Source organism: Pelophylax lessonae (genome assembly GCF_965119305.1).
Source record: "Pelophylax lessonae genome assembly, chromosome: 4".
NCBI lineage: Eukaryota > Metazoa > Chordata > Amphibia > Anura > Ranidae > Pelophylax > Pelophylax lessonae.
The window spans coordinates 179,531,654-179,556,053 of NC_138771.1; the positions used below are offsets into that span (position 1 = coordinate 179,531,654).

General features: G+C 36.8%; 1 protein-coding gene across 2 annotated transcripts in view; it reads right to left on the reverse strand.

Moving 5' to 3' along the window:
- GRM3 (glutamate metabotropic receptor 3) overlaps nt 1–24,400 on the reverse strand; it is a 400,891-nt gene that overhangs the window by 15,341 nt on the left and 361,150 nt on the right. For both annotated transcript variants that reach the window (XM_082253205.1, XM_082253204.1), the window contains exons 4-5: nt 8,837–9,900; nt 5,215–5,389 (exon numbers count right to left, since the gene is read on the reverse strand). In XM_082253205.1, coding sequence (XP_082109331.1) covers nt 5,215–5,389; nt 8,837–9,900 — 1,239 coding nt within the window. The remainder of the gene's footprint in view (nt 1–5,214; nt 5,390–8,836; nt 9,901–24,400) is intronic.

A 24,400-nucleotide genomic window follows, 5' to 3' on the forward strand; every position in this document is an offset into this window, starting at 1 on the left:
CCCTACAGCCCAGAAATCATCTTTAATGATTAGAATCATTAGAACTAAAGCCAATGTGTGCTTTGTCCATTCAGGGCAAAGCCAAAGGTTTGCTCTGATCGCCAGCCTATACTTACCTTTCCTTTGTTCCCCTGCTGCGCCTTTAAGTAGTGGGAATAATATATATATATATATATATATATATATATATATATATATATATATATATATACAGTATATATATATATATATATATATATATATATATATATATATAAATAAATTCCCAGGTACTTCTAACATACTCTGTACTTCTGAATGTGAATGGTCATGGTCTGAAAGTGAAGGTCATTTCGCTCACTCATGCCCTGTGACAGCCCCAAGATAATAAATGCCAAGCTGCGGTTTCTAAAGCGAGCAGAATTCTTGTATTAAGAGAGGTATGGACTCCAGAGAGGGAGATATCATTTTTCACCTGTAAAAATCACTGGTAAGACCTCATCTGGAATTGCAGTTTAGTTTTGGGCACTGGAAGAAAACACACAGCGCCTACTAAGTGTATGCAAATGCATCGCCGAATAGTGAGTGTCATATCTGGAAAGTGACATAACACCATCCCTGCTTTGCATTCTACGAGCTCCGGAAGTGCCCGAAACCACAGGCAAACCAAACCCGGACTCCAAGCCAGGTTCGGATGTAACTGCTTCTATGGAAGTGTGTTTCCCCCAGCCCCAGATGACGCAGAGGATCCTGGTGCTGTGGCGCTATTGATGTGCCTGTTTTTACACTACCTTTGAGAGTAGCAGACTCCTTGTTTTTTCTTATTAAAGTTCCCAAAAGCTACACTTAGTAGGCACTTGTGTTTTCTTCCAGTGTTTTCTCCAGAGCTGTCTTTTTGCTCCCACACATAGCTGTCAGCTTGGTCTGCTCTAAATGGAACGCTATTTTCCCAATATGGACTAATTGTATTATCTTTTACTCTGTTCCATTTTAGCTTAGGACCCAGACCCATTGCCTGCATTTGCACCAATTTCCTTTCCTATTTAGTTCAGTTTTGGCCACTAATTCACAAAAAAGTATTTGGGGAAAGTGCAGAGAAGAGCAAACTAACAAATCAGAGGCTTGGAGGAGCTCAGCTATGAGGGTAGATTAGTGGAACTGAATTTATTCTCATTTGAGAAGAGGAGATTAAGGGGGGATATGATCAACATGTATTAATACAGAAGTGGTCCATATAGTGAACTTGGTGTTGAGTTATTCACTTTAAGGTCATCACAAAGGACAAGGGGGTCTGGAGGAAAAGAGATTTCATCTCCAAATCTGGTAAAGTTTCTTCACAGTAAAAGCTGTGAAAATGCAGAATAGACTCTCTCAAGAGCTGGTTCTGGACAGCTTAGTAGATTGCTTTAAAAAAGGCCTGGATTCTTTACTAAATTTACATATTATCACTGGATACTAACATTTATAAGAGCTTAAGGTCCCGGGAGCCGCACTTTAGAATAAGACCCGCTGTGTGAACAAGTGGCAGTCTGGTCTAAACCCCCAGGCCACACCCCCAGCCCATTCACTCCGCCCACTGGAGCTTACTCATGGGGGTGGCTTTCCCATGAGTAAGCTCCAGTGGGAGTAGTGAAACACATTTGGGGCATGGCCTGGTGGGGGTCCAGGCTGAGGCTGCTAAGTTGAAGTGAACCTCTTGCTTTTCCTGGAAAAGCACAGCTTCATTTTAAAGTTTACCTCTGGGAATTACACAAAAAATGCCCCTCAGTTAAATGCTAATTTGGAGGGGTAGAGGAATAAACTTTTATACTTACCCAATGCCCTGATCTGGCATATGTCCGCAATTGCTCCATTGTTATGCAACCCGTCCCCTAAAGCCTCTTCTCCAAGGTGTTCTGACTGGCAGTTACATGCCTTCTTTATCAAATACAAAGCAGGTCCAATAGTTACATAGTTACATAGTTGATAAGGTTGAATAAAGACACTGGTCCATCCAGTTCAACCTGAGAATGTGTATGTTTGTGTGTGTGACTACCGTTTTCCATATCCCTGTACATTGTGTTCGCTAAGGCTAGGTTCATACTGCCGTGACCAGATTTTGATCTTTTAGCACGATTATGTGATGCAACTTGGATACTACTAGGATGGGGTTTGCATATTTTATGGGGTCAGAATTATGCTGGAATCGCACCAAAGTAGCACATGACCCTTTTTTAAAATTGTGCTGTGCTGCATTAATGTGAACAGGCACTATAGAAAACAATAGGATTTCCATTGTTATGCGATTCTGTGCTACTCAAGTCACATCTGAACCAGGCCTTAGAAACACCTTTAAATATTTTTTGAACTTGTCTACACTTTCCGTTCTTAGATATAGTCCTTTTTCATTCCTTCTAATAGTTTACATACTATTGATGATAGGCTGACTGGTCTGTAGTTACCAGATATATATCTTGGCCCTCTTCAATGGTCTTGCATTGTAAGCAATGACGGTGAGGGCCTGAAGCATTGAAAAGAAGACTGGGGGCCTGGAGCCCGCTTGAGTGAGCAATAAGGTAAGTAGTACATCCTTCCAACATTCCTCTACCCCTATACGTAACAAGTCTAAAAATGCACTTGCAGTGACCCCCATCCCCTCCTTTCCACACCGCAGGGATGTTTAATATAATTCCAAGAGTTCAGCTTTATGGAGAAGGTGTAGAGAGGGAAACTAAACTGTAAAAACTGGTGCAGCAATTATGTGCCTTGGGATGGCAGAGCACTAACATGGGAATGGTTTTCACTGAAAGTGAAAGAAGGTTGTACTGACACCATCACCCACAATGCAGAACTGCTGTTGTATGAGCCAAAATATTTTTGTTATAGACCATGTGATGTGAACTCATTTATCTCCTCTCTCAATGATGTTACCACAATAAAAGCAGAAGGAGGTGACAGAGTCAACTGTTTGAGGCTTGCACTTTACAGCGTCAAAAAAGGGCACACAGCGCAAATCGGAATATATAAAGTGACTGGTGCCAAAATTCTTGTGTAGGTGGGTGAAAACTGTGCAATATTGCAAATAAATAAATGAATAGTAAATTAATAAATTAAATAATTCATCCTAATCTGAATCATACAGTGCAAATACATATGCGTGATAGAAGGCAAATCAATATACCATACAATGGTGAATAAATAATTTAAATATAAAAAAATGAATAAATAAATAAATAAAGTTCCAAAATGAAGGAAAATGGATCTATCTTTTAAATAGTTTGCACCCCAAGGGGTTGAATGTAGAGTTCGATCTCAATTGTTTTTAGCTAATTGGTAATTATTCTTATATATTGCATATATTTAGATTTTTATATATATTTATATGTTTTAATGGAGCATTATATTATGTAAATCAATTTTACCCACTACCAAACTTCAAATGTAATACTATTTATTTTAACAATGTATGTAGTATGTTTAATTATTAGAGATCCTCTTAAAATTACTTAACATAATTCCTCTAATTTTAAAACGAGTATAGAGTTTTATAGATCTTTTTTTGCTACACACCCACATACATATTTGTGCATTTTATACAACATATAATTTTTACATATATTTTATATTAATTGAATATAGGTATCCTATTTTTTAGGCATAGGAACTATATATATATATATAACTATATAACTTATAGGGACATTTTAGTTTTAATTTATATACAATCGTGCCCATGTTCGCCTATTAATTTGCCTATTTATTCTATCTGCTATGTAAGCACTTTATGTATGCATACATATCACCTGACTACTGTGCGGTACAATTTTTGCCAGTATTGTTTGTAATATTATGTTTAAGATGGCACTGGGATAGTTCATCTAATTCGCATATACGCGCTTAATGTATGCATACAAATTATTATTATGCGGAACATATTATTATATTATTATGCGGTACATATATCTACCAGAACTGGTGTATGTTTACATATCTATAATACCATGTTCCAAGGTGGCGCAGGGATAATTTCCTGTTGGGTGCAGTTGAGGCCGTATACATCCAACAGGAAATAGGAAGTGTTATGCATAAATTCACACCGATTGGTGGAGGAGGTATATATATAATACCAGTATCGTAGCCGGAAATATGTCTTTGATAACGCCCTGGAGGAGAGTGAAACAATTTCCGGCTCACGTTTGAAGCTTACATCACTTCCGATCTCGGTGGAGTGCTAGCCGGGACCAGCGCAACCCGTGCAGTCACTGCAAGTCCGGAAGTCCTTTCTGCATAGGAGATTGTATCTTCACTGAAGGCTTGTTATCACTCCTGAAATGTGAGTTTTTTTCTGCATTATTTAATAAAGCTTATGAAACGGGATTACACTATCTTAAGTTTTTCCCTCCTATGGTCCCACATTCTTTGGCTTATTGAGGAAAGATTGGGTATTGGAGTCCACAAGACTAATCTCAAAGGAAAAGAAAAGACCCACACCGGACTAAGTGCGTTTGACCCACATGCAATATTGCTAAGGGGCCCTGGCAGTCTGGTAAGTGGAAGTATCCACGGGAAGTGGACCCCCTCACCATTGCACCTTATCTTTTTGGCACAGTCTGTCACCAGTTTGTACAATAAAGAGAACTTAAGCACATTGCACCTTCACTGGCTACTTGCTTAAGGACTTTTTTGGGACTTTTTTGGAACTTTATTTATTTATTTATTCATTTATTCATATTTAAATTATTTATTCACCATTGTATGGTATATTGATTTGCCTTCTATCACGTATATGTATTTGCACTTGATTTCACAGCACTGTATGATTCAGATTAGGATGAATTATTTAATTTATTAATTTACTATTCATTTATTTATTTGCAATATTGCACAGTTTTCACCCACCTACACAAGAATTTTGGCACCAGTCACTTTATATATTCCAAATTTGTGCTGTGTGTCTTTTTTTGTCATTTTATAATTACTTTTGAACACCAGCATTTTGGATTGAGGGTAAACATCATACATCCATAGCGCAGTATTAGTACACATTTTACTTTACAGCGTCAATTGGTCTTTGCTGGAGTACACAGGACAGAACATTCTACAGGTTGGTGAGGATCTGAGAATCTCGTACAATAGTCAAACCCTGAGCATCTAAGAATACATTATAATACATACTGGCATTTTTTTATTCAAGTAAAATATAATATATTTTATTGGCATAAGATATTTTTCAATTCTGCATTCTGAAATACTCACACTGGGAATATGTAGTTGCAGTTCCACTGACACTGAATCTGTTTAAGTGAAGTCTATGTGTTACAACATTTTTCTGTGGTTGAAATAGGATGATATGGACTTTTGGTGCAAACAGGCATCCTAGCACTACAAAACCACTTAGACTTACAGAAATACACATGGTTGTAGTCTGGACCTAAAACAAAAGACATAATAAAATTATGCTTCTAAACCAGCCTTCCACTGCATGCAAAAATCACCCACATATATGTATTACACGTATACATTGAAGGATTGATCAGCTGTTACTCAGAGAATTAAAAAAAAAAACATAATACTCACTTTTTCCACAAGGCATCCTTCTAACCTGCAAAGTTTAAGTTCATTGCAGAAATTCATTCAGTTCATAAAAAATATCAGAATTTAATGTTGAGTGGCAACATGACATAATCCTCTGCATGAATAATGCATTCATTATTTCATCTCACTTCTGAAACAATATAACGTATCTACTAAGGTTATCTGCCATGTTGCAAATATGGTTATAGATCACGCCACCTAAGTTTAGAGAATAGGTTTAAAGGAGAAGTATGGCCAAAGCTCTTTTGGCCATACTTCTCCTGTGGGTCACATAGTACTACACTCCTGTGACCCAACAGTGGGCTAAATCCTGCTGTTGGCTGACATCACAGAGATGGTCCAGGTTCTGCAGGGATTCGAACAATAATGTCAGCATCCACCCAGATGCCTGACCAACAGCTGGCTCAGCCTCTCTGTGCACTGTCGAGAACCTGTGCCAGTTGCTCCTGCCCCCTCCCCAGCACTGATTGGCAACTGACATTCAAGACTCTGTGCTCAGAATGGACCCAAGAACTGAACAATTAGCAGCCTTAGCTCCCTCAGTTCTCAGTGTAGAGCCTGCGGGGGGCAGCTGAAGCATTAGATTGATGCTGCAGCCATCTAGGTTAGTATGAATGTTAACATTAATGTTTTTATTTCTTTTAAAATCAATTAGCTATAGTCATAATTGTTTACCATATCAACAGTTATTTTCAGCCATGTGACTCTTAAATTCAATTATTGTTGGCTCTAAATGCTGAAAATAACTGTTGCCATTTATAATCCAGTATAAATGATTAAACTGAAACAAATAAATACTAATACATGTATCTGTGGTTACAATACTGTATGACTGCAGCTCTGTATAGGATTGGTCTCTTTTCTGATTTTTTTGTTAAATTTTGTAAGGATTCTTTACCTCTTATGATATAAAATCAGGTTTAGAGATGCTTCCCTTTATGGTTTTTATGATATGGTCAGAGATGGCATCACAGCCCTTGTTCCCAGTTACTAGACTGTGGGGCATTCTTTGTGTGGGGTTTTACACTATTTACTGGGTGCAGCTGGTCGCAAGAATCATTTACCTGCCCCCAACTGAATATCCAAGAGGGGAGCTGGTGTTCTCATCTAAAAGCATAGTGGACTCTAGTGGAGAAGCCATTAAGGTTTGTAAAGTTTGGCCACATCTAAAATAGTTTTTATAGCATACAAGGTTAATCAGCATCATTACAAAAATGCTGAAATAATCTATATGTTAGCAATTAATTTCTGTGAAAGCACAATATTTTTTTCAAAATACAAATACAGTATATCTGGTCTGGGAAATTTGTTTCTCATAACATTTCAAAACCCAAAAGACAAAATTAGAGAATGTGATTAGTAAGGCAGTAGCTTCAAGGCTGTCTATTGATTCAGTAGACATATTAGCACCAAACATTATCATGCAAGAACTAACTAGACTACAGCTGTATATGAGGGTATGATATATATATATATATGAGGGTGTAGAGGCCAGCATATCAAAGGCAGTGCCCATGTGAAACCGTAGGCTAATATATTTAAGATATAGTACCCATAATTCAGAAATAGTCTTTTACATCAAACTGAAAAACTCATGCTTTTAGATAATTAATCAAGTACCTGAGTATGTTCTTTAAAATCCAAATTTACAGGCTTCAGTATTGATGTTACATGAGTACTTTTGAAATTGGCCCTTAGCTAATAGGAAAAGATCTAGCTTGTAAAGCACCCTGAATCTGCTGAACAGACATGTAATACAGTGCTTGTTCCTTGTCATATGACAGCAATTATACAGTAAGGATGCCACTTCAAAGGTCTCTAAAGATTAATTACTACAGGACGAAAAGTGAGAGAGTTGCCTATTTACTTCCACCGTTAATCACTATTGGGTAAAGTGACCAGCTGACATGCCTCTCAAACATTCCATGGTACAACCCTAACAATTCTAACATCAAGGTCTAATTCCTTGCATTACAACACTTGTTAAAGTGGAACTCCAAGCAAAGAGCTTTTAGTAAGTACAAAAGTTACCTCTAATTAGGTGTATGAGACATTCAGGATCACTGCCGTTTCTTTAAATCACAATAAGTCCTCTCTGCCACTGAATGGTGTTGTGCTTTCAAGTTGAATAAAGGCCAGCATTTTTAAACTCACATTTTGTGAGGACAGAGAATAAAAGACCTGCCTCCCCCCTCTTTAGACTCACAGAATAAAGCTGCAGAGAGTGGTGCCTCATCATTACATGGTTCCATTTTCTGCAGTATGCAGAACCCATGAAGAAGTGGAGGAAAAGGACCTGTGACTATATATATATATATATATATATATATATATATATATATAGGAGTGCAGGGTCTCTAACATCCACCAGCTCTGTGATGTCTTCATGGAGGAGTGGAAGAGGACTCTAGTGGCAACCTGTGAAGCTCTGGTGAACTCCGTGCCCAAGAGGGTTAAGGGAGTGCTGGAAAATAATGGTGGCCACCAAAATATTGACACTTTGGGTCAAATTTGGACATTTTCACTTAGGGGTGTACTCACATTTGTTGCCAGTGGTTTAGACATTAATGGCTGTGTGTTGAGTTATTTTGAGGTGACAGCAAATTTACATTGCTGTACACTCACTACATTGTAGCAAAGTGTCATTTCTTTAGTGTTGTCACATGAAAAGATATAATAAAATATTTCCAAGAATTTCAGGGGTGTACTCACTTTTGTGAGATAATGTGTGTGTATATATATATACAGGCTGGTTTCAGGGGGGTGGGAGCTCAGAGCAAAAAAAAACAAAGAAATCTATAGTCTTTACTTACATACTTTTTAAAAAAGGTTTTGGTTGAATGGGGAAAATTTTGAATCCTCTCAGGCTTTACTGAGTAAAGACTATAACCCTGTTAGGATTTACTGCTCTCCGCCACTCCATTAAAGAGCTCGAGTAAAGTGCTGGAGGCACTTGCCTTTGCAAGAAGACTGACATATTTCTAAATGGACCTGCTTAGCAGGGCAGTAAAGTACAACCACTGTGTAGCACTGCTAAGGATCATAACATGCATATTTAGTAAACACACATGCCCACCCCCATGTACATATATAATTACAAATTATACCTAGAAACAAATATGGTTTTTAGAGATGAACAAAAATTGATAATATTGTTCAAATTGTGTTGATCTCTTTTGCACATATATTAAAAAATACGACATATTACCCTCATGTTCATAGGTATATTAAAGGCATCTTATTAAGGTCATAATAAAATAATTTAACATATTTGTGAACTTACCCTGTAGTCACTTGATGTCACATAGAATATGGGAAGGAATGCAAGCCAGATTATACAAGTTGTATACATTGTAAATCCAATAAACTTGGCTTCATTGAAATTTTCTGGGCATTTCCTTGTCTTGAAGGCATATACAGTGCATAGAATTACTAGAACAACATCGTATGTTAAAGAGATCAACATACTGGAATCCTTGACATTGCATTTTAGTATGACAGTTTCCCTCTTCTCTGGAAGCGTAAAACGCCTGGTTCCAGGATACTCCAACATTAACCACACAGACACAATGACAATCTGAACTGAGATAAGACTTAGACATATGATGACTTGAGACTTGGGACTGATGAATTTAGGTCTTTGAGCACCTTCTTTCACCCCACTGAAAATTCTGGCTATGCGATTTGTTTTTGTAAGAAGAGCTGAGTAGCAAACTACAAAAGAGGTTCCAAGTCCCAATCTGCGTATAGTACAAATAACTGGGGAAGGTTTGGCTATGAAGAAAAATGTCATACAGTAGCACAAAAATACACCAATCAGTAGAATGTAGCAAAGTTCTCTCCCTGAAGCTTTTACTAAAGGAGTACTGTTATGCTTGACAAAAACTCCTCCAACTAGAAACGTACAGATAAAGCCAAGACACGCAATGGTCACCGGTCCAATGGCCCATGCATCTTCCCACTTGATGTAGTCTTCTGGTAGGTCATAGCAACCAGTTAAATCAGAGCTTGGCCACCGGCCTGGGCCACAGTCAATACATGTGAACTCATCTGCCAGGTACTCATAGGTTTCACATGGAATACAAATCCAGCAGCAAACGTCTCCTGGTTGCATACTCTTCATTTCATTTGGTGCACATGGGTCACTACACTGTGAAGTTGGCACCATACTCTTCGACCACTGTATCAAGTCAAAATCCAAGGACAGGGTTTCAGCCCACTGGCCTATCTTTAAGTAGGAGTATTTTCCATTGTTGTACTGGAAATTGAATACATTGTACAGACCAAGCCCATCTCCATAAGCATCGAACTTCACAAAGCTGTCTGCACTTAGAGGAATAAATGGAGCTGTTAAAAGAAATATGAATGCATGAGAATATATATGTGTAGTAAACATCCATCCAACTGTCATAAACATAATAATGCACACTCATTGTCCTAATAAGCATGCATAATAAAAGGTCAAATTTATAACTGACACTTTATCCCCTCTGTTTGTAGATACAGTACTTACAGTACCGTTTGCATGTTACTGCTCAACCTCATGTGACAGTCAAAGCCCTTTGAAATACATTGTAGTTTAATATATACATATAGAGCTTGTAAATCTCTCCCCTTTCTTCCATGTAGTGCTTGGCATATGAGTTCAGGCCCAAGCACTGTCATATAGGGGAATGTGTCTTGTGTATGTTCTAATATGGACCAATACCAAAATTACACAGGGTTTAATATACAGAGCTCTGGGAGGCAACTCAAGTAGTGGGGGATATTTGGGAAAAGTAAGTATCAATTGAAGGGAGGTTATCAAGAGGGCATTTTACTTTGTATTGAGCATGTTTCACTTTAACTACCAGACCCGTTTTTGCACCAAATGCCACAAAAAAACAAAAAACAAAAAAAAAAAAACAAACAAAGATTCTTAGGAAGGTTTTTATTTTTTTTTTTCAACTTTTTTCCCCTTCTGTTTTATGGCTGGAACTAAAATAGTCCTACAAATACAGGTACTGTTCCAAAAAACAAATATGATTAGGTCACTGATATCATATTTTAAACCCTTGATACACATATTATGCAGTAATTTAATTTTCAGGCATAAAAGTGGAATTTTATTCACTCTTTAGAGCAATTATAAAACATCTTTCCCGATGCCTGCACATACTTTTTTGCATGTCCACAAATGACTTAAATCCATAGTCATAATATAATCAATAGGTAAACATAAAAGTATTGATGCTATCAAAGACAAATTATATTTTTTTCACTTGGTATTTTTTTTGTTTTGTTATTTTAATCATATGTTTAAAAATAAACATTTATTACAGGGAGTGTCATGACACTGACGTGAAAGAGCATTATCAGTATTGAAAGAGAGAGTAGACAAGTGACTGTCTAAGGGCCACACAGAGCAGAAAAAGAAAGGGAAACTAGTGAGCACAGGTTTTTCTCTGGTGGAAAATTTAAAAAAAATGTTCTTAATGGATTATTAAAATATTACTTCACCTGTGAAGCTTTCTAGGACCTAGCCTAGCATTTATATCTGGCATACAGTAGTGTAACTATATCCATAGGAACTCATGCAGCTGCTAAGAGGCCTGGAAGTTAGAAGGGGGTCTATAAAGAAGGATATTGAGATAAATTAAACTGTAATGTTTTCAGTATGAATAGCTGACTTTAATTCTGAATTCCATTCCAACTGGCTGCCCTGCTGCACAGTGAACAGAGGGGATTGCTTGCTCAGCATGGGACTATTCACAAAACACCTTGCACTTTTCTTTGCTTGGACGAGATATAGAATTGAGGTGGCGATGACATAATTTCCAACTCATACAATTGGCTCCCTGTGTTCACTATGCATCAAGGTAGCCGCTTGGCCTAGGATCCGGAAGATCACTGTAGTAGTGGTGACTACTTAAACTCTTTTGTTTTTTTTTAACTAACTACTGGACTACTGGTTTAGGTGGGAGGGATTCGAATTTGCACTAATATGCTGAGATCTGACTGAGATGCTAAAAATAGACCAGAGATTTACTGTGGACAGGGTAGTTAAAGTAGTTGTGAACCTTACTCACTATAAAATCATTTTTTCAGTAGAGTAATGTAAGCCTGTATTGAGTGTGTGCTTGCTTTATTAAAAAAAAAAAACCCTTTACAGCTATCTTGGGCTTTATTAGTGCAAGTCATGTGCTTGTTGTAGCTTCCACAGCAATGCACTGATCTGATGGTGGGTGTGTCTAGTGTTGGGGCACGTACGTCATGACAAAAGTGTAGTTGCCACTGAGCTTCTGCATTTTCATGGCAATGGAATTCAATCAGACTCGGTGGCATACTGTCACTTTGTCCTTTCCCTAGCCGAGTACAGTATTGACTATGGAAGACACGGCACACTGTGCTCTTGAACAACATGCCTGTATCTTCACAAGACGTAAACTGACCATGCTAGCATTGATTGGGAGCCACGCTAGCATGGTTGGTTTACTCTCAGAACGAGGGGCACAGGCAGCATCCACAAGCTAAAACAGAACATCGACAGGTAGAAATTAAATAGTGACATTACAGTTCACATTTAAACAAATAAAGAGCCATTGCATTTTTTTTTACAAACACTTTACCTTTGCTATGGGACCCTATGATCTGTAGTTATGCCCTTGCTAACATATTTCTGCTACAGACCTTATTGCATCTTTGTGCTTTGCATCCCCTGTTTCATAATCTCTATAATACACAATTAAAACTGATAATGATGAAACTTTTTAGCACTTATACTACATTAGTGTAAAATTAGTTTAAAAAAATAGTTACAAAATCTGACCAAATCTGCATGAGTGTGGCTGTGATTTTCCAATGCTGAGCTGTTCATTTATTCATTCTTTTGTAAGAAGCAGTAGCCAGGCTTCTACTCTTTCTGGGAGCATTAAAAAAACTTAAATCCAGAAAAATTGCAGGATGTTATTATGCTTACTGTGACTTGACTGGCAATGTGTCCCTGTGCGAATTCACTAATGTACAGGTTGCAGTCCGCATTTTATTCAGCAATTCAGTACATTTATTGCTCAATAGTTTTTTTTTTTATATCGCAAAAAGCAAGACTGTAAGGTGGAGGGATGGGGGTTAACGGAGATTTATAATGGATTTGTATGTCATTTATTTTCTTATAAGGGCCAGGGCTTGCGCAAATATATATATATATATATATAAAAAAAAAAAAAAAAAATATATATATATATATATATATATATATATATATATATATATATATATATATATATATATTTTTTTTAAGTCTGATAAATGTAAAACATTGCATATACATATTTTACATTTTATTGAGCTAGCAGGTGGAGGTTATTTTCACTTTCCAGGCTCTCAATTTGCTTTAAGTCTTGTGTTTTAAGAATTCACTAGCTTGAGATTACATACAGAAATTGATGACAGCAGTGATTCATCGCTTACCAGATGGCTTAGTTCTAAGTTTCATTAAAAGTAACACAAAAGAAAGCAGCTACTGTTGTTCTATCTCTTTAAAAGACATAATACTCTGGACATTCTTTGTCAAATATTACATTAGTATTTGTAAAAGATGGCAACTAGATAGCCAAAATAACAGCGAAACAAAACAAAAAAAAAAAAAAAAACTATTTCAGAGGATATGATCTAAAAAGAATAATTAAATAAAACTGACCCACAACTCTTATAATAAAAGAAGTAATATTAATGTAGGTAAATGCGCACAATATATCCAGCATATACTCCACACAGCAGAAGACATCATACCCAGCACAGTGGACACTGCAACCAACATACAATACCAGGCACAAATCGTGAAAAGCAGCAGCACACCATATCCAATGTTGCAATACCTTTACTGTGCATTAAGACTTTGCTGTCCTCCTCCTGCCTCTTCATATTTGTTACTAAGCACTCTCACCTGCTTTTATATGACTGGAGACAGCACCATAGTTATCTGTTCAAGGAATAAATAACTTGAACAGACAGGCAAAAACTTTGATAACTACATAAAAGAACATCTCTATAATAAAAAAGTTTTAGATCTTGTTGGGGAACATAAAGACCCAATCACATGACACCAAACAGTGTTTCCCATTGATCCATTGAAGTCATAGATGGATCAAGCAAGTAAACATGGAGCTATTAAATTTCTACTCTACTGTAATAATAAAAAAATATATACTGTGTACAGTATGTATATATATATATATATATATATATATATATATATATATATATATACACATCTACTGTACTGATTGGGTCATCCCATCCTCCAATCCAGGAGACCCTCTGCACTGTATCTATAAAGTATTGATGAGCTCGGTTAACGTTATCGAAGTTTGGCCTATAGTGATACTGTACTACCACCTGGAAATACTAAAGCACCTGTTTCTGATGAGGAAGGTGGGACAATAAATAATCTGCCAGGTTCTTTGCTGAACACCGGCATATCCTATTCATGATGGCTCTGATGCTGAGTCTGACTCAGATGATGGGAAAACAAATTGTTACCCCAACTCCACTGTTAATGTGGAAGTCCATGAACTGTAATCCGGTGCTCTAGCCAGGGCATTCAGGTCCCATAGGTAAAATTCTTGAATCAGGAAGGCTTGCAAATTCGGATGCTCCTAAATAAAAGTACTTTATTTGTTACATGGGTACACAGGTACAGGCTATATGCTGGCCCGTTTTGGAACCTTCATCAAAGCACACATATTTGATCTAAAAACTGATATTTATAGCAAAACAAGCTCTCAGAAGAGGGACGAGTATATCCTAATTAGAAACAACCAAGTCAATTAAAAACACATGGAGAAAAAAAGGAAGAGACACGGGAGACATATCATGGACATTTAGAACACATTTTCATATTATTCCAGCTAATATAGCAAAACAATAAGATTCATGTTAAATAAATATTTATGTCCATCCTATCATTTAAGCCATAAGGTTTTCTAGTATTGAGGGTATAAATCCACCAAATCTCAGGTTTAGGCAAAATACGATGAGTATCACGTCCTCTTGTGGTTTTTTTTAACCTGTTCAGCACCAAGAAAAGAAAAAGTCTCAAGATTGCCACGGTGTACTTCTCGGAAATGTTTAGACACATTTGAAATATTCTTGGCATTAATATTAGTCGTGTCATTCACATGTTCCGAGACTCTTACTTTCAGCGGGCATATAGTACACCCGACATATTGCAAATTACGGTCACTGCATTGAATTACATAAACCACCAATTTAGAGCTACAATTAATATATTGTTTAATGGTATATGTTTTATTAGTTGTAAAAGAAGTCACTAAGGTGCTTTTTTGTGTTTATGACACTGCTTGCAATTATTTAGGCCACACATATAGGATCCTGTAGTGGAGAGACAAGTCTGTGGCTTGTTTGGCTTCTGTGAGCAAAACAAGCTAGGTAACAACATGCTGCCTAAGCTAGGGGCCCTTCTACGTGAAAAATTGCAACCACCCTTGATGACACTAAACAGATCTTTATCGGCAAACAGAATAGGGAGATGTTCTCTAAGAATTGCAACAATTTTGTAGCATTCTAAAGAATATGTAGTAAAAAAGTTAACTTGACTCAGATGATCCCTCATACGCACCTAAAGATTACTTTTTTGATAATGAAAGTCCATCTACTGTGCGGAAACCTCCTCCATTAAAGAGAAAGAATGTCATTAGAACACCACTTTTCAATGTGAAAAATGCAATGTTGTCTTACATGTGAAGTTTCCTGTTGGATATCACACTGAATAGCAGGTGTAACCATCTCCTGAGACAAGAAACATGATTTTATACATTGGGGTTGATTTACTAAAGGCAAATAAACTGGGAACTTTGCAAAGTGCAGTTGCTCCGGAGCTAAGTTAATGAGATGAAACTTCACTTTGCAAAGAATACCAATTTACATGTAAGGGGAAAAAACCCAGCATTTTTGCTTGCACGTGATTGGATAATGGTAGTCAGAAGAGCTTCTGCTCATTTGCTTAGCCCTGGGGCAACTGCACTTGCAGAATGTAACTGCAATTTGCAAAGTGCACAATCTATTTACTTTTAGTAAATCAACCCCTTTATGTACAATGTAGCAGTAGTTTTGCCTAGTGTTCCATTTTTGGAATACCACATAACTCAACAATAAAAAAACATTAAAAAAAATTACCTTCAAATTCTTGTTCTTTGAATTTTCCTAGGTAACATATATGAATTTCATGCACAAATTAGAAAAATTACAGCCTCAGACATAAATGGGTTGGGCAATAATTTGTACTCGACTATGATTTTAGAGCAAGAGATGAGGCATATTTTATTTGGCTAAAACAATTTCAGTTTATTATGTCATAGTCAAAAGCCAGAAATATTGCACAGACCCCATGTAAATGTATTTACTAGGGAAATACAGAGGGACTAGGCAGATTTTATACCCCCTAAAATATAAATTTGAGTTTTTTTTCTCTTGCCACAAGCTACAAAAACTGAACTGATTAGCTGGATAAAATGTACTCCATATTTGCTAAGATCTGGCAAAACTGATCTGGGATAAACAAATCACAAGATATTTTCTTTTCTCAGATTGTAGACCCAAACTATTTTAAAAATGTGATAATTTGATGCAGACTTTAGCTTTTTTGCTATCCCACTGTTACAGAGGTGGAGATATACACACACACACACACATATATATATATATATATATATATATAATGAAAATTTAGGACTACATTTATAAGTTTTAAAACTTAAAAAGAGAAAAGTTTTGAAATACACCTTTTTAAGCCTTCATTGAGTAGGTCAGCATTTTTGGAAGGAGAGAGAGAAATCAGATTGCACCTTGAAATCTGAAATCTTGTTTCTCCTGTTGAAGACTAAAGATAGATAATATGTGAAAATTTGCAGTACAGTTTTTAAGCTCAACGGGCATTTAGCGTCTGTAAAAAATAATGTTTTTTTGGATACTGACAATGGAAATTGTATACAGTTTTGCACCACAGCTAGAAAGACTGTTTGAACGGTCTGCACTTTCTTAGTGGCTGAGCATGCATTTAACATCCTTGGAAAAAAAAGAAAATACCTTTTCTTGGACACTGACAATGGAAAAAACATACAGGTTTGTATCACAGCTAGGTTTGCACTAAACTCCAAACACAATGACCAAGGGCTGCTGTGAAAATAGTTTGTTATAGTGCGTGGGCTGCAATGATGGAATTAGCAATCATAATGGGATGTTCCATGGAGTAATTGGTGCCAAGTGCCCCAAAAGTTCAGGATTAGGTTAAGTGTCTGACTAGCGAATGTTCAGTCTGTACTTATGTTGAGACAGAACATTTAGCTCATCTCTACTGTAAAGTAAGCCATTACTGAAAACATTAAAAGGGCCAAATTAACACAGGATATAAAAATATGACATGCCTCAATCACAAGACAAATGTCAGTTAATTTTTAGATACAGCAACAGGCAATGTGCCAGCAATGTGTCCTTGGTGACAAGGTCTTGGAAATAGAAATAGACTTATACTACTTATGAAGTGGTAATTCATTTATCATGTTATATCTACTGATGAAAAAAATGCTATTCTAAGAAAAGTGCATTTATATAGTTTGGTAAATTGTAGTGTTTTTAACATGATTCAGAATAGTATGTTGGCCACCTTAGAGTGTTGAAAGGAATATGATAGAAGATAAAGTTTACAAGTTGAATCTATATCCCCTCTTGTCCTTAATAAGGATTGGGTTATCTGATCTGCCAAGAAGGGAGGGGCCCTTGTAGCTTTTCGCAAGTTCTGTCTATTACCGCAATGTTAAATGATGCTCCCACTTACAAGTTGTTAGTTAATGTCCTTCCTTGTAACCAGCTATAGATACCTAGTTTAGTATTGTACTGGTGTCTATCTTCACTAGAACAGAACGTGATGGGAAAAACAAACACATTTTGAAGTTGTGTAATAAATGATGCATTAGAGTAAAAAACAATCAAAAAAATAAACAAAACAAATACAAAATACGTGATATACATAAATGCAGTTCATGAGAAAAAAAAAAATCCAGTCAACAATTGTAGTGTTCAAAGCAAACATCAAGCATTTAAAATAAATGCAAATGTGCAAACAGTACAGTACACATGTTGTCAAATCAGCCACTAAACAGTCCACTAAAGACAGTGAGAAATCCAAAAAGTAATCTTGCAAAGAAGTGACTGTGCAGTGTCCTAGTGAATCCTTCACCATCTCCCATGGGCACTCTTTCACAGGGCACAACTCAGGCAAATAAAAGGCCTTATTGCAAAAGGTCTTGTGTGCATATCCTTTTTAAAACCAGGAGTGGGTTTTATCTTTAATGGTGGATACTGACTGTACATGGTGTCCAAACACCTAGGGCTCAGTGGGATAAAAATAAAAATAAATAAAAAATAAAAAAAAAGTTTATAGCCCCAAAAAATGAAACAATTGCACTTAAAAGAGATTGGTACAGCTTTCACTCCCCAGGCAGTCTCAGAAAAAGAGCGGCGCTGTGTATCTGCAATTCTCCTACAGACTCTGATAATTTTCCAGTCTCCCCTGGCTAGAAGGCAATGATCCTTCCTCCACTATGTAATCGCTCTGCTCCAGTTGTTACTGGAACAGCGAGAGAGTGAAAATGCTCCCCTTGATATAGAGGTCCCTGAAGGAGAGAAAGTACAAGAAAATTCTCTCCATTAGGGTACAGACAACAAAAATAAACTGAAAGGAGGGTATTCTATTAATAATCTATCCAAAAAAAAAGTATAGATTTAGGTTGTCACACAAGCAACTATGCTTTACAGTGGTTTTCCAGGTCCTTCTTAAAGTGCATAAATGAATCCTCTAGGAATACCTATTGTCCTTGAAGATTTAATACTAAATACTTGGTTAAATAGCAACATGGGACCATTTTATTTAGTTAAAGTGTCCTATAAATGAGGAAAAATATGTTTTTGGGAGAAAAAGATTTGATTTAACTGAAAGAATTATATACATGACACAAACGCATATTTGAAACAGTAGATGTGAATATATATATATATATATATATATATATATATGTATATATATATATATACATATACAGTATATATATATATATATATATATATTTATATATACTTGAAATTAAATTACTGTATTAAGCTATATCTCATTATTCAGATATACAAAGTTTTTTTTATAGATGTGCTTATTATCGTACTTTGCTGCAGTTATTTTTTTATTTGAACATACATTTTGAACAAATTTTGGAGAACAGCCATGGGCTTGAACATAGTCTCATGCTAATTTATTTATAGGAATATAGATGAAGGCCTTTAGAAATATAAGCAAGGCAGCACTAATAGCTACAGTAATAATATATGCAAATGTGTTAAATGAAATACCAGTGAGAGGAGTTCTGTAGGTCTAGGGAAAGGAGGGTTAGGCTCCACAATCTAAAAAACTTGTTTGACTTTGTCATGAAGGTCCAACCTTCATGCTGTCCATGCTGGGTGCACATAGGGTTCTTGACACCTTTTAAACAGTGGATGGAGCACCAGTACATTTTTTATTTTAGGTGGGGCACTTTTTTTATACGGAATACTGAAAATTGTCAGACGGTAGGTATGGTATGGGGGAAGCGGCAGTGCTCAGGATGTAAACAAGGAGGAATATGGAGATACAATGAGAGGGTGGGCTTTTGTAGCCCTATCGAGGAGAACCTGACCAGGGCTGACAGCATTAGTTGGAATTTAAATGCAGCAGGTAGATCTGTTATTGTTATCCCTGAACTTGCTAAGGTATGATGTTACGCACATAAACATTATCGGTTAGAGCAACCTTTTTGTGTCTTCAGGGGTGCCTTGGCAAAATGCCCAAAAATTGCCTAAAAATTGTATACAAACCTGCATGTGGATAAAGCCTGCCTTTGAGCTACACTAAGCCACAGGTTTTCATTATGCACCATTACAACCTTCAAGCTGTCGGCGTCCTAACAACCAATGGCATCATCAGTTGAAAAGGAGGAAGTCGGTCGCCTTCATAGTAGGGATCTACCCATTATCGGCAAGGCCGATATATCAAGGGCCGATATTGACTTTTACCGATGTATCGGTCCTGGAACTGGCCGATATTGCCGATATTCCAAATATTGCTCATGTAAGGGTAAAATGATGTCACATAGCATAATTCAGTTTACAAATGTTATTGAAATGCCACTCAGATATGTAAAAAATTAAAGATATAAGCAATTCCACATTAACAGATCTGTTGGCAGATTGGTCTCTCTCACCCACTTGCCGTAAGTGACAACCGGTTAATACCGCTCCGTCCGGCATACAATGATGATCTCGGAGGTCACGTGGTTAATAAACAAACATTAACATGTTCAGTAACAGATTTGTGTCGAAAATTGTGTTTATTTTGCAAAATTTAAAATTTTCTAAATATCGGCGCACATCGGCCGATACTGATATGCATTGGCCAAAATATCGGTATCGGTATCGGCAAAGACAAATTGATATCTGTCGATCACTACTTCATAGCATACTTTTTTTACCGTCCCTTGCCCCTCTCCATCAGCTTTGAGCTCACATTAACTGAGTGATGAAGGGAAAAAAGAAACACTGGAATACTAGTCAGTACCAGTTTGCAAAAGTGTGTTTGCTTTGGAAGAATAAATCACCTCTAACATTGGGTGTCCTACTTGGATTTGTGGATGTTGCTGCATTATGTGAAACTATTAGAAAAGATTTTAGATTTTAGAATGGGGTACCTTGAGACGGCCCATAATTTTTAAGGGGTGCCTCGAGACTGTCCATAATTTTTAAAGGGTGCCTTGACTGAAAAAAGTTTGGGAAACACTGGGTTAGAGCATAACCCCCTCCCCTTCTTCACTGCTCTACTTCCTGAAGCAATGCTTGCAAACACTGCAATCTTAGTGACTGATGAAATGCTCACAGTCTTCGAAACTTTCAGCAAATAAACCTTTTTGACATACAGTAAACAGATCAATATACTGACTTCCAATAAAAGTATAGACTGCTGTTTCTCTGAGTATTTTCCTTATGTCTATATAAAAATAATCTTACAAAGTTTATCTAACAGCAATTGATCAACAATCTGCCACAGGCAGGCATTCGCATGATTATTGTACTCGATTTATTTGCAGTTGTGCAGCTGCGCAATTTCAATCAAATCAAATCAGCTCTAAAACTCCTGTTGAAAATATTGAGGAAGATTACATTTAATTAGCTGAGAGCCCAATAACTGCAAAACAGAAACAGGGAGTGCAAGTAAACAATAAATGAATGTGTAATTAAACATGGAGGAGAAGCAATCAGTGTGTTAGGCGCAGAGAAGTTCAATCTATAAAATTGTTGTTAAAATAATTCAATTTGCTAATTATTTCATATTCTTTGGTGATATGATATTCATTAAAATTAATCCTCCTTGATTCAAGTGTGTGCTTGATTTACTCCAAAGTCAAAGAATTTTTTATTGCATAAAACATGATGAAAGCTATATTAAAAGCTACTTATTTGAAATGATTTAATATATTGAGAATACAAATAGCATCCCCAGACACTTAAAACTCATGTAATAAAATGAATTAAGTAGGATTCAATTTGCGACTGATTTGTTTGATTTTTATGTTTGTATTCCTGAATATATTCAATACTTGCCTAGACCTGAAACGCAGAAGAGATCAGTAATGCAGCACTCACAAGAGCTTAGAAGAGCTCTCAATATTAATTTCACAATTGAAGCATGGAATTACTAGTAAGATATCTAAACATGCTATTATTGTCATTATCTTTGAGTTCTGTTAAGTACTGCCTCATGCTAGCAAAGAATGATCCTTAGAAAGCAATACTATTCATTGCTGCCTACATTTCTGAATGACAAATGACATAGTTTAGGTCACAGCTGGTATTGTGTTTGAATATCAACCTATTTGTTTCTGATCTGGAATAAGTTTCACATTTTTCAGACTCTTTCACAGGGAAAATGGGCTTAGTGCCCAAATCATTAGTTACATTTTTTTTTGGCAGAGGTGGTTTGTCAGATTATATTTTGCCATCAAAGGTTTCTTTATTGCTATTTTACAACATATATTTGTTTTGATGCTTTACACTTGTTAGAGCTAGTAATTTGTGGGGAGGTGCAGCGGCAGTAAACACTCAGAGGCCAGTTGCAGAAAACAGAACTTGTATTAAAGTTAAAATATGCCAATTCACTACAAGCCCGGGCAGGAAGGCACTCATAGGATGTAAAAGCAATGTGGAGTATGTCTAGATGTGCTGACAGCATCTGTCTTTAGGGGCACAATGCAGCCTGGCCAGTCCCCACCCAAATGTGGTGGTCTCCAGGAAGGATGGCATTTCATTATCCTTTTCCTACTAATCTGGAACCTCTCCCTACTCCTAATCACTGTTCCTGCCAGATGGGTGACCTGTACGTACACTACCCACAGGCAAAATTCATGTCTAGCCTGGGAGCCAGGGTCTTAAATAGACTCTGCCTGACCCAAGATGGCCATCAGACACACATAGGGCAGCAGCATCCAATCAGAAAGATTCCCCAGTGACCCAAGAAACCATAGAGGAACCATGTTTCTCTTGACTTCCTCTCTCGCTGCTGCAATGCTGCTGTGAAGAATATAGCCTGCACCTGTCTGCAAATTGAGGGAATTTTCATTTTTGTTGTAACACTATACTTTCTGTTACTGTCAATAGGGGTGTTGAAGGAAGGATAACAGCTCATGTTTTATTTAGGGTTACATTTAGATTAGCCTCTGTCTACTTGTTAACATTTTCACAGGACTGTCTAGTCTATCAGTCAGTAGTTTGCAGACACGATACAAATGGTTATTATTTGCCTGATTTAGAAGTTCGTTTCTCCCCTGTGCAGACACACATCATCAAACTCTTCTCCGAGCTCTGCTACTGCAGTAACCCAAGCCATAGAAGTGGTGAGAAAAGATTAGCAAAGCGAAAAACACCAAAATGTTTATTTCATTGTTGTCGTTGCCTATTTTCTTATTCTAAATGGTGTAAAATAGCTATGGTTCTTATTATTTGTCATTTTAATAAATCCCTTGTGAATACTTTTGACATGATGAATGCCATGTATAACCATGAGATAATTTTTCAGTAATAAAATATGCATACAGAAGTTTAATCCTAAACATGAATAGCAATCCAAAACATAAATAATGAACAATACTACAAGTAGACCTTTAGAGCCTCTCACATACTGTAGAGTGTGGCACAGAAAAGGTTGTAAAGCATATATTTCCATATTCTATTTCACTTTCTTTTCTATAGTGGTGTCTAAAGAGAATTAAAATATAAACATCTTGCAGCGACAAAACACATCTCTCTTCATTTCTTGTCAGCAATATGTTCATGAGCAACAAATCAACTTTGGGAAACAGACATAACTTGATGTGACACTTTCTGACCCAACATGTCTACTTTTATCATGACATTTTGATGATTCATGTCCAAAGGCTGTCAGGTCTGGAGGCCAAACAAATACACTGGAGATACTGTAAAATGAAAATAATCTTGTCTGTACAAAATGATAATTATTGGAAAATTAAATGCTGGTGGGTTTAGTCATATTTATATCAGTAGTCATAAACTTTTTTCAGTAAGGCCATGCAATACTATAAAAATCCCAGACAAATGTTATAATATGTTTGTGAAATGTACATTTTGTGCCACATACTCTAGATACCTTTTTCCCATATACTGTATGTAAATTACCAATTTAAAGCAGAGTTCCGGCCACGAAAATGTTTTTTCACTAAAAATACCCCCGGGACAGTCAGGGCTAGTACATTCCACAATGGATAGCCTCTGTACTCTCCCGGGTCGCACTTACCTTTTAGAAGAAATACTTACCTTGAAAATTTCTTCTCCAGCGCTGCCATCTCGGATGTGGGCAGCTGAAGCCAGCGCGTCCTCTTCTGCGTCCTCTTCCGTGTCCTCTTCTCCCAGAATGCGCCTGCACCGGCCCCGCTCGTCACTTCCGGTGCGGGCGCGTCATCCCTCCACAGCTTCTGGGCATGCCCAGAAGCTGTTTAGCAGGGAATGAAGTGCCCGCTCCGAAAGTGACGAGCGGGGCCGGTGCAGGCGCATTGATTCCTGGGAGCGATGACGTTCAGCTCCCAGGAATCAATGCAAAGAGAAAGGGCCTGCGCGGGCCGCGGCCGCAGAGGGAGGAAGTGGAAGAAAGGTGAGTATATTTTTCTCCAATAACAAGGTAAGTAAATAAAAAAAAATCGTAACTATCTATTTATTTTTCAGGTGACCAAAAGCAAGCAAGACTATGTCGATTTTGTTGCCGGAACTCTGCTTTAATATATGAATTTGGACTGAACAATTGCACTAAATTACAAAAGATTACATTGGGATTTATTTTAATTAAAACTGGAGAGTGCAAAATCTGTACATGGCAGCATCTAAATTCAGCTTGTTTAATTAAGCTAATAAAACAAACAAAAAAAAAACCAAAAAAACAAAAAAACTGGAAGCTGATTGGATTCTCTGCAGAACTGCACCAGCGTTTGCACTCTTCATTTTTAGTAAGACAACCTCACTGAGTCGATCATAGTCCTTGATCCCAATTGGTGAAATATTTATGTAAATTATTAATTAGACATTTTGTTAAAATGTCCAATAAAGAACACAGTGCTATAGCATCTATTTGCAGCAATACAGGTGCATCTCATAAAATTAGAATATAATCAAAAAGTTGATTTATTTCAGTAATTCTATTCAAAAAGTGAAACTCCTATATTTTATAAAAATACGTTACACACAGTGATATATTTCAAGTGTTTCT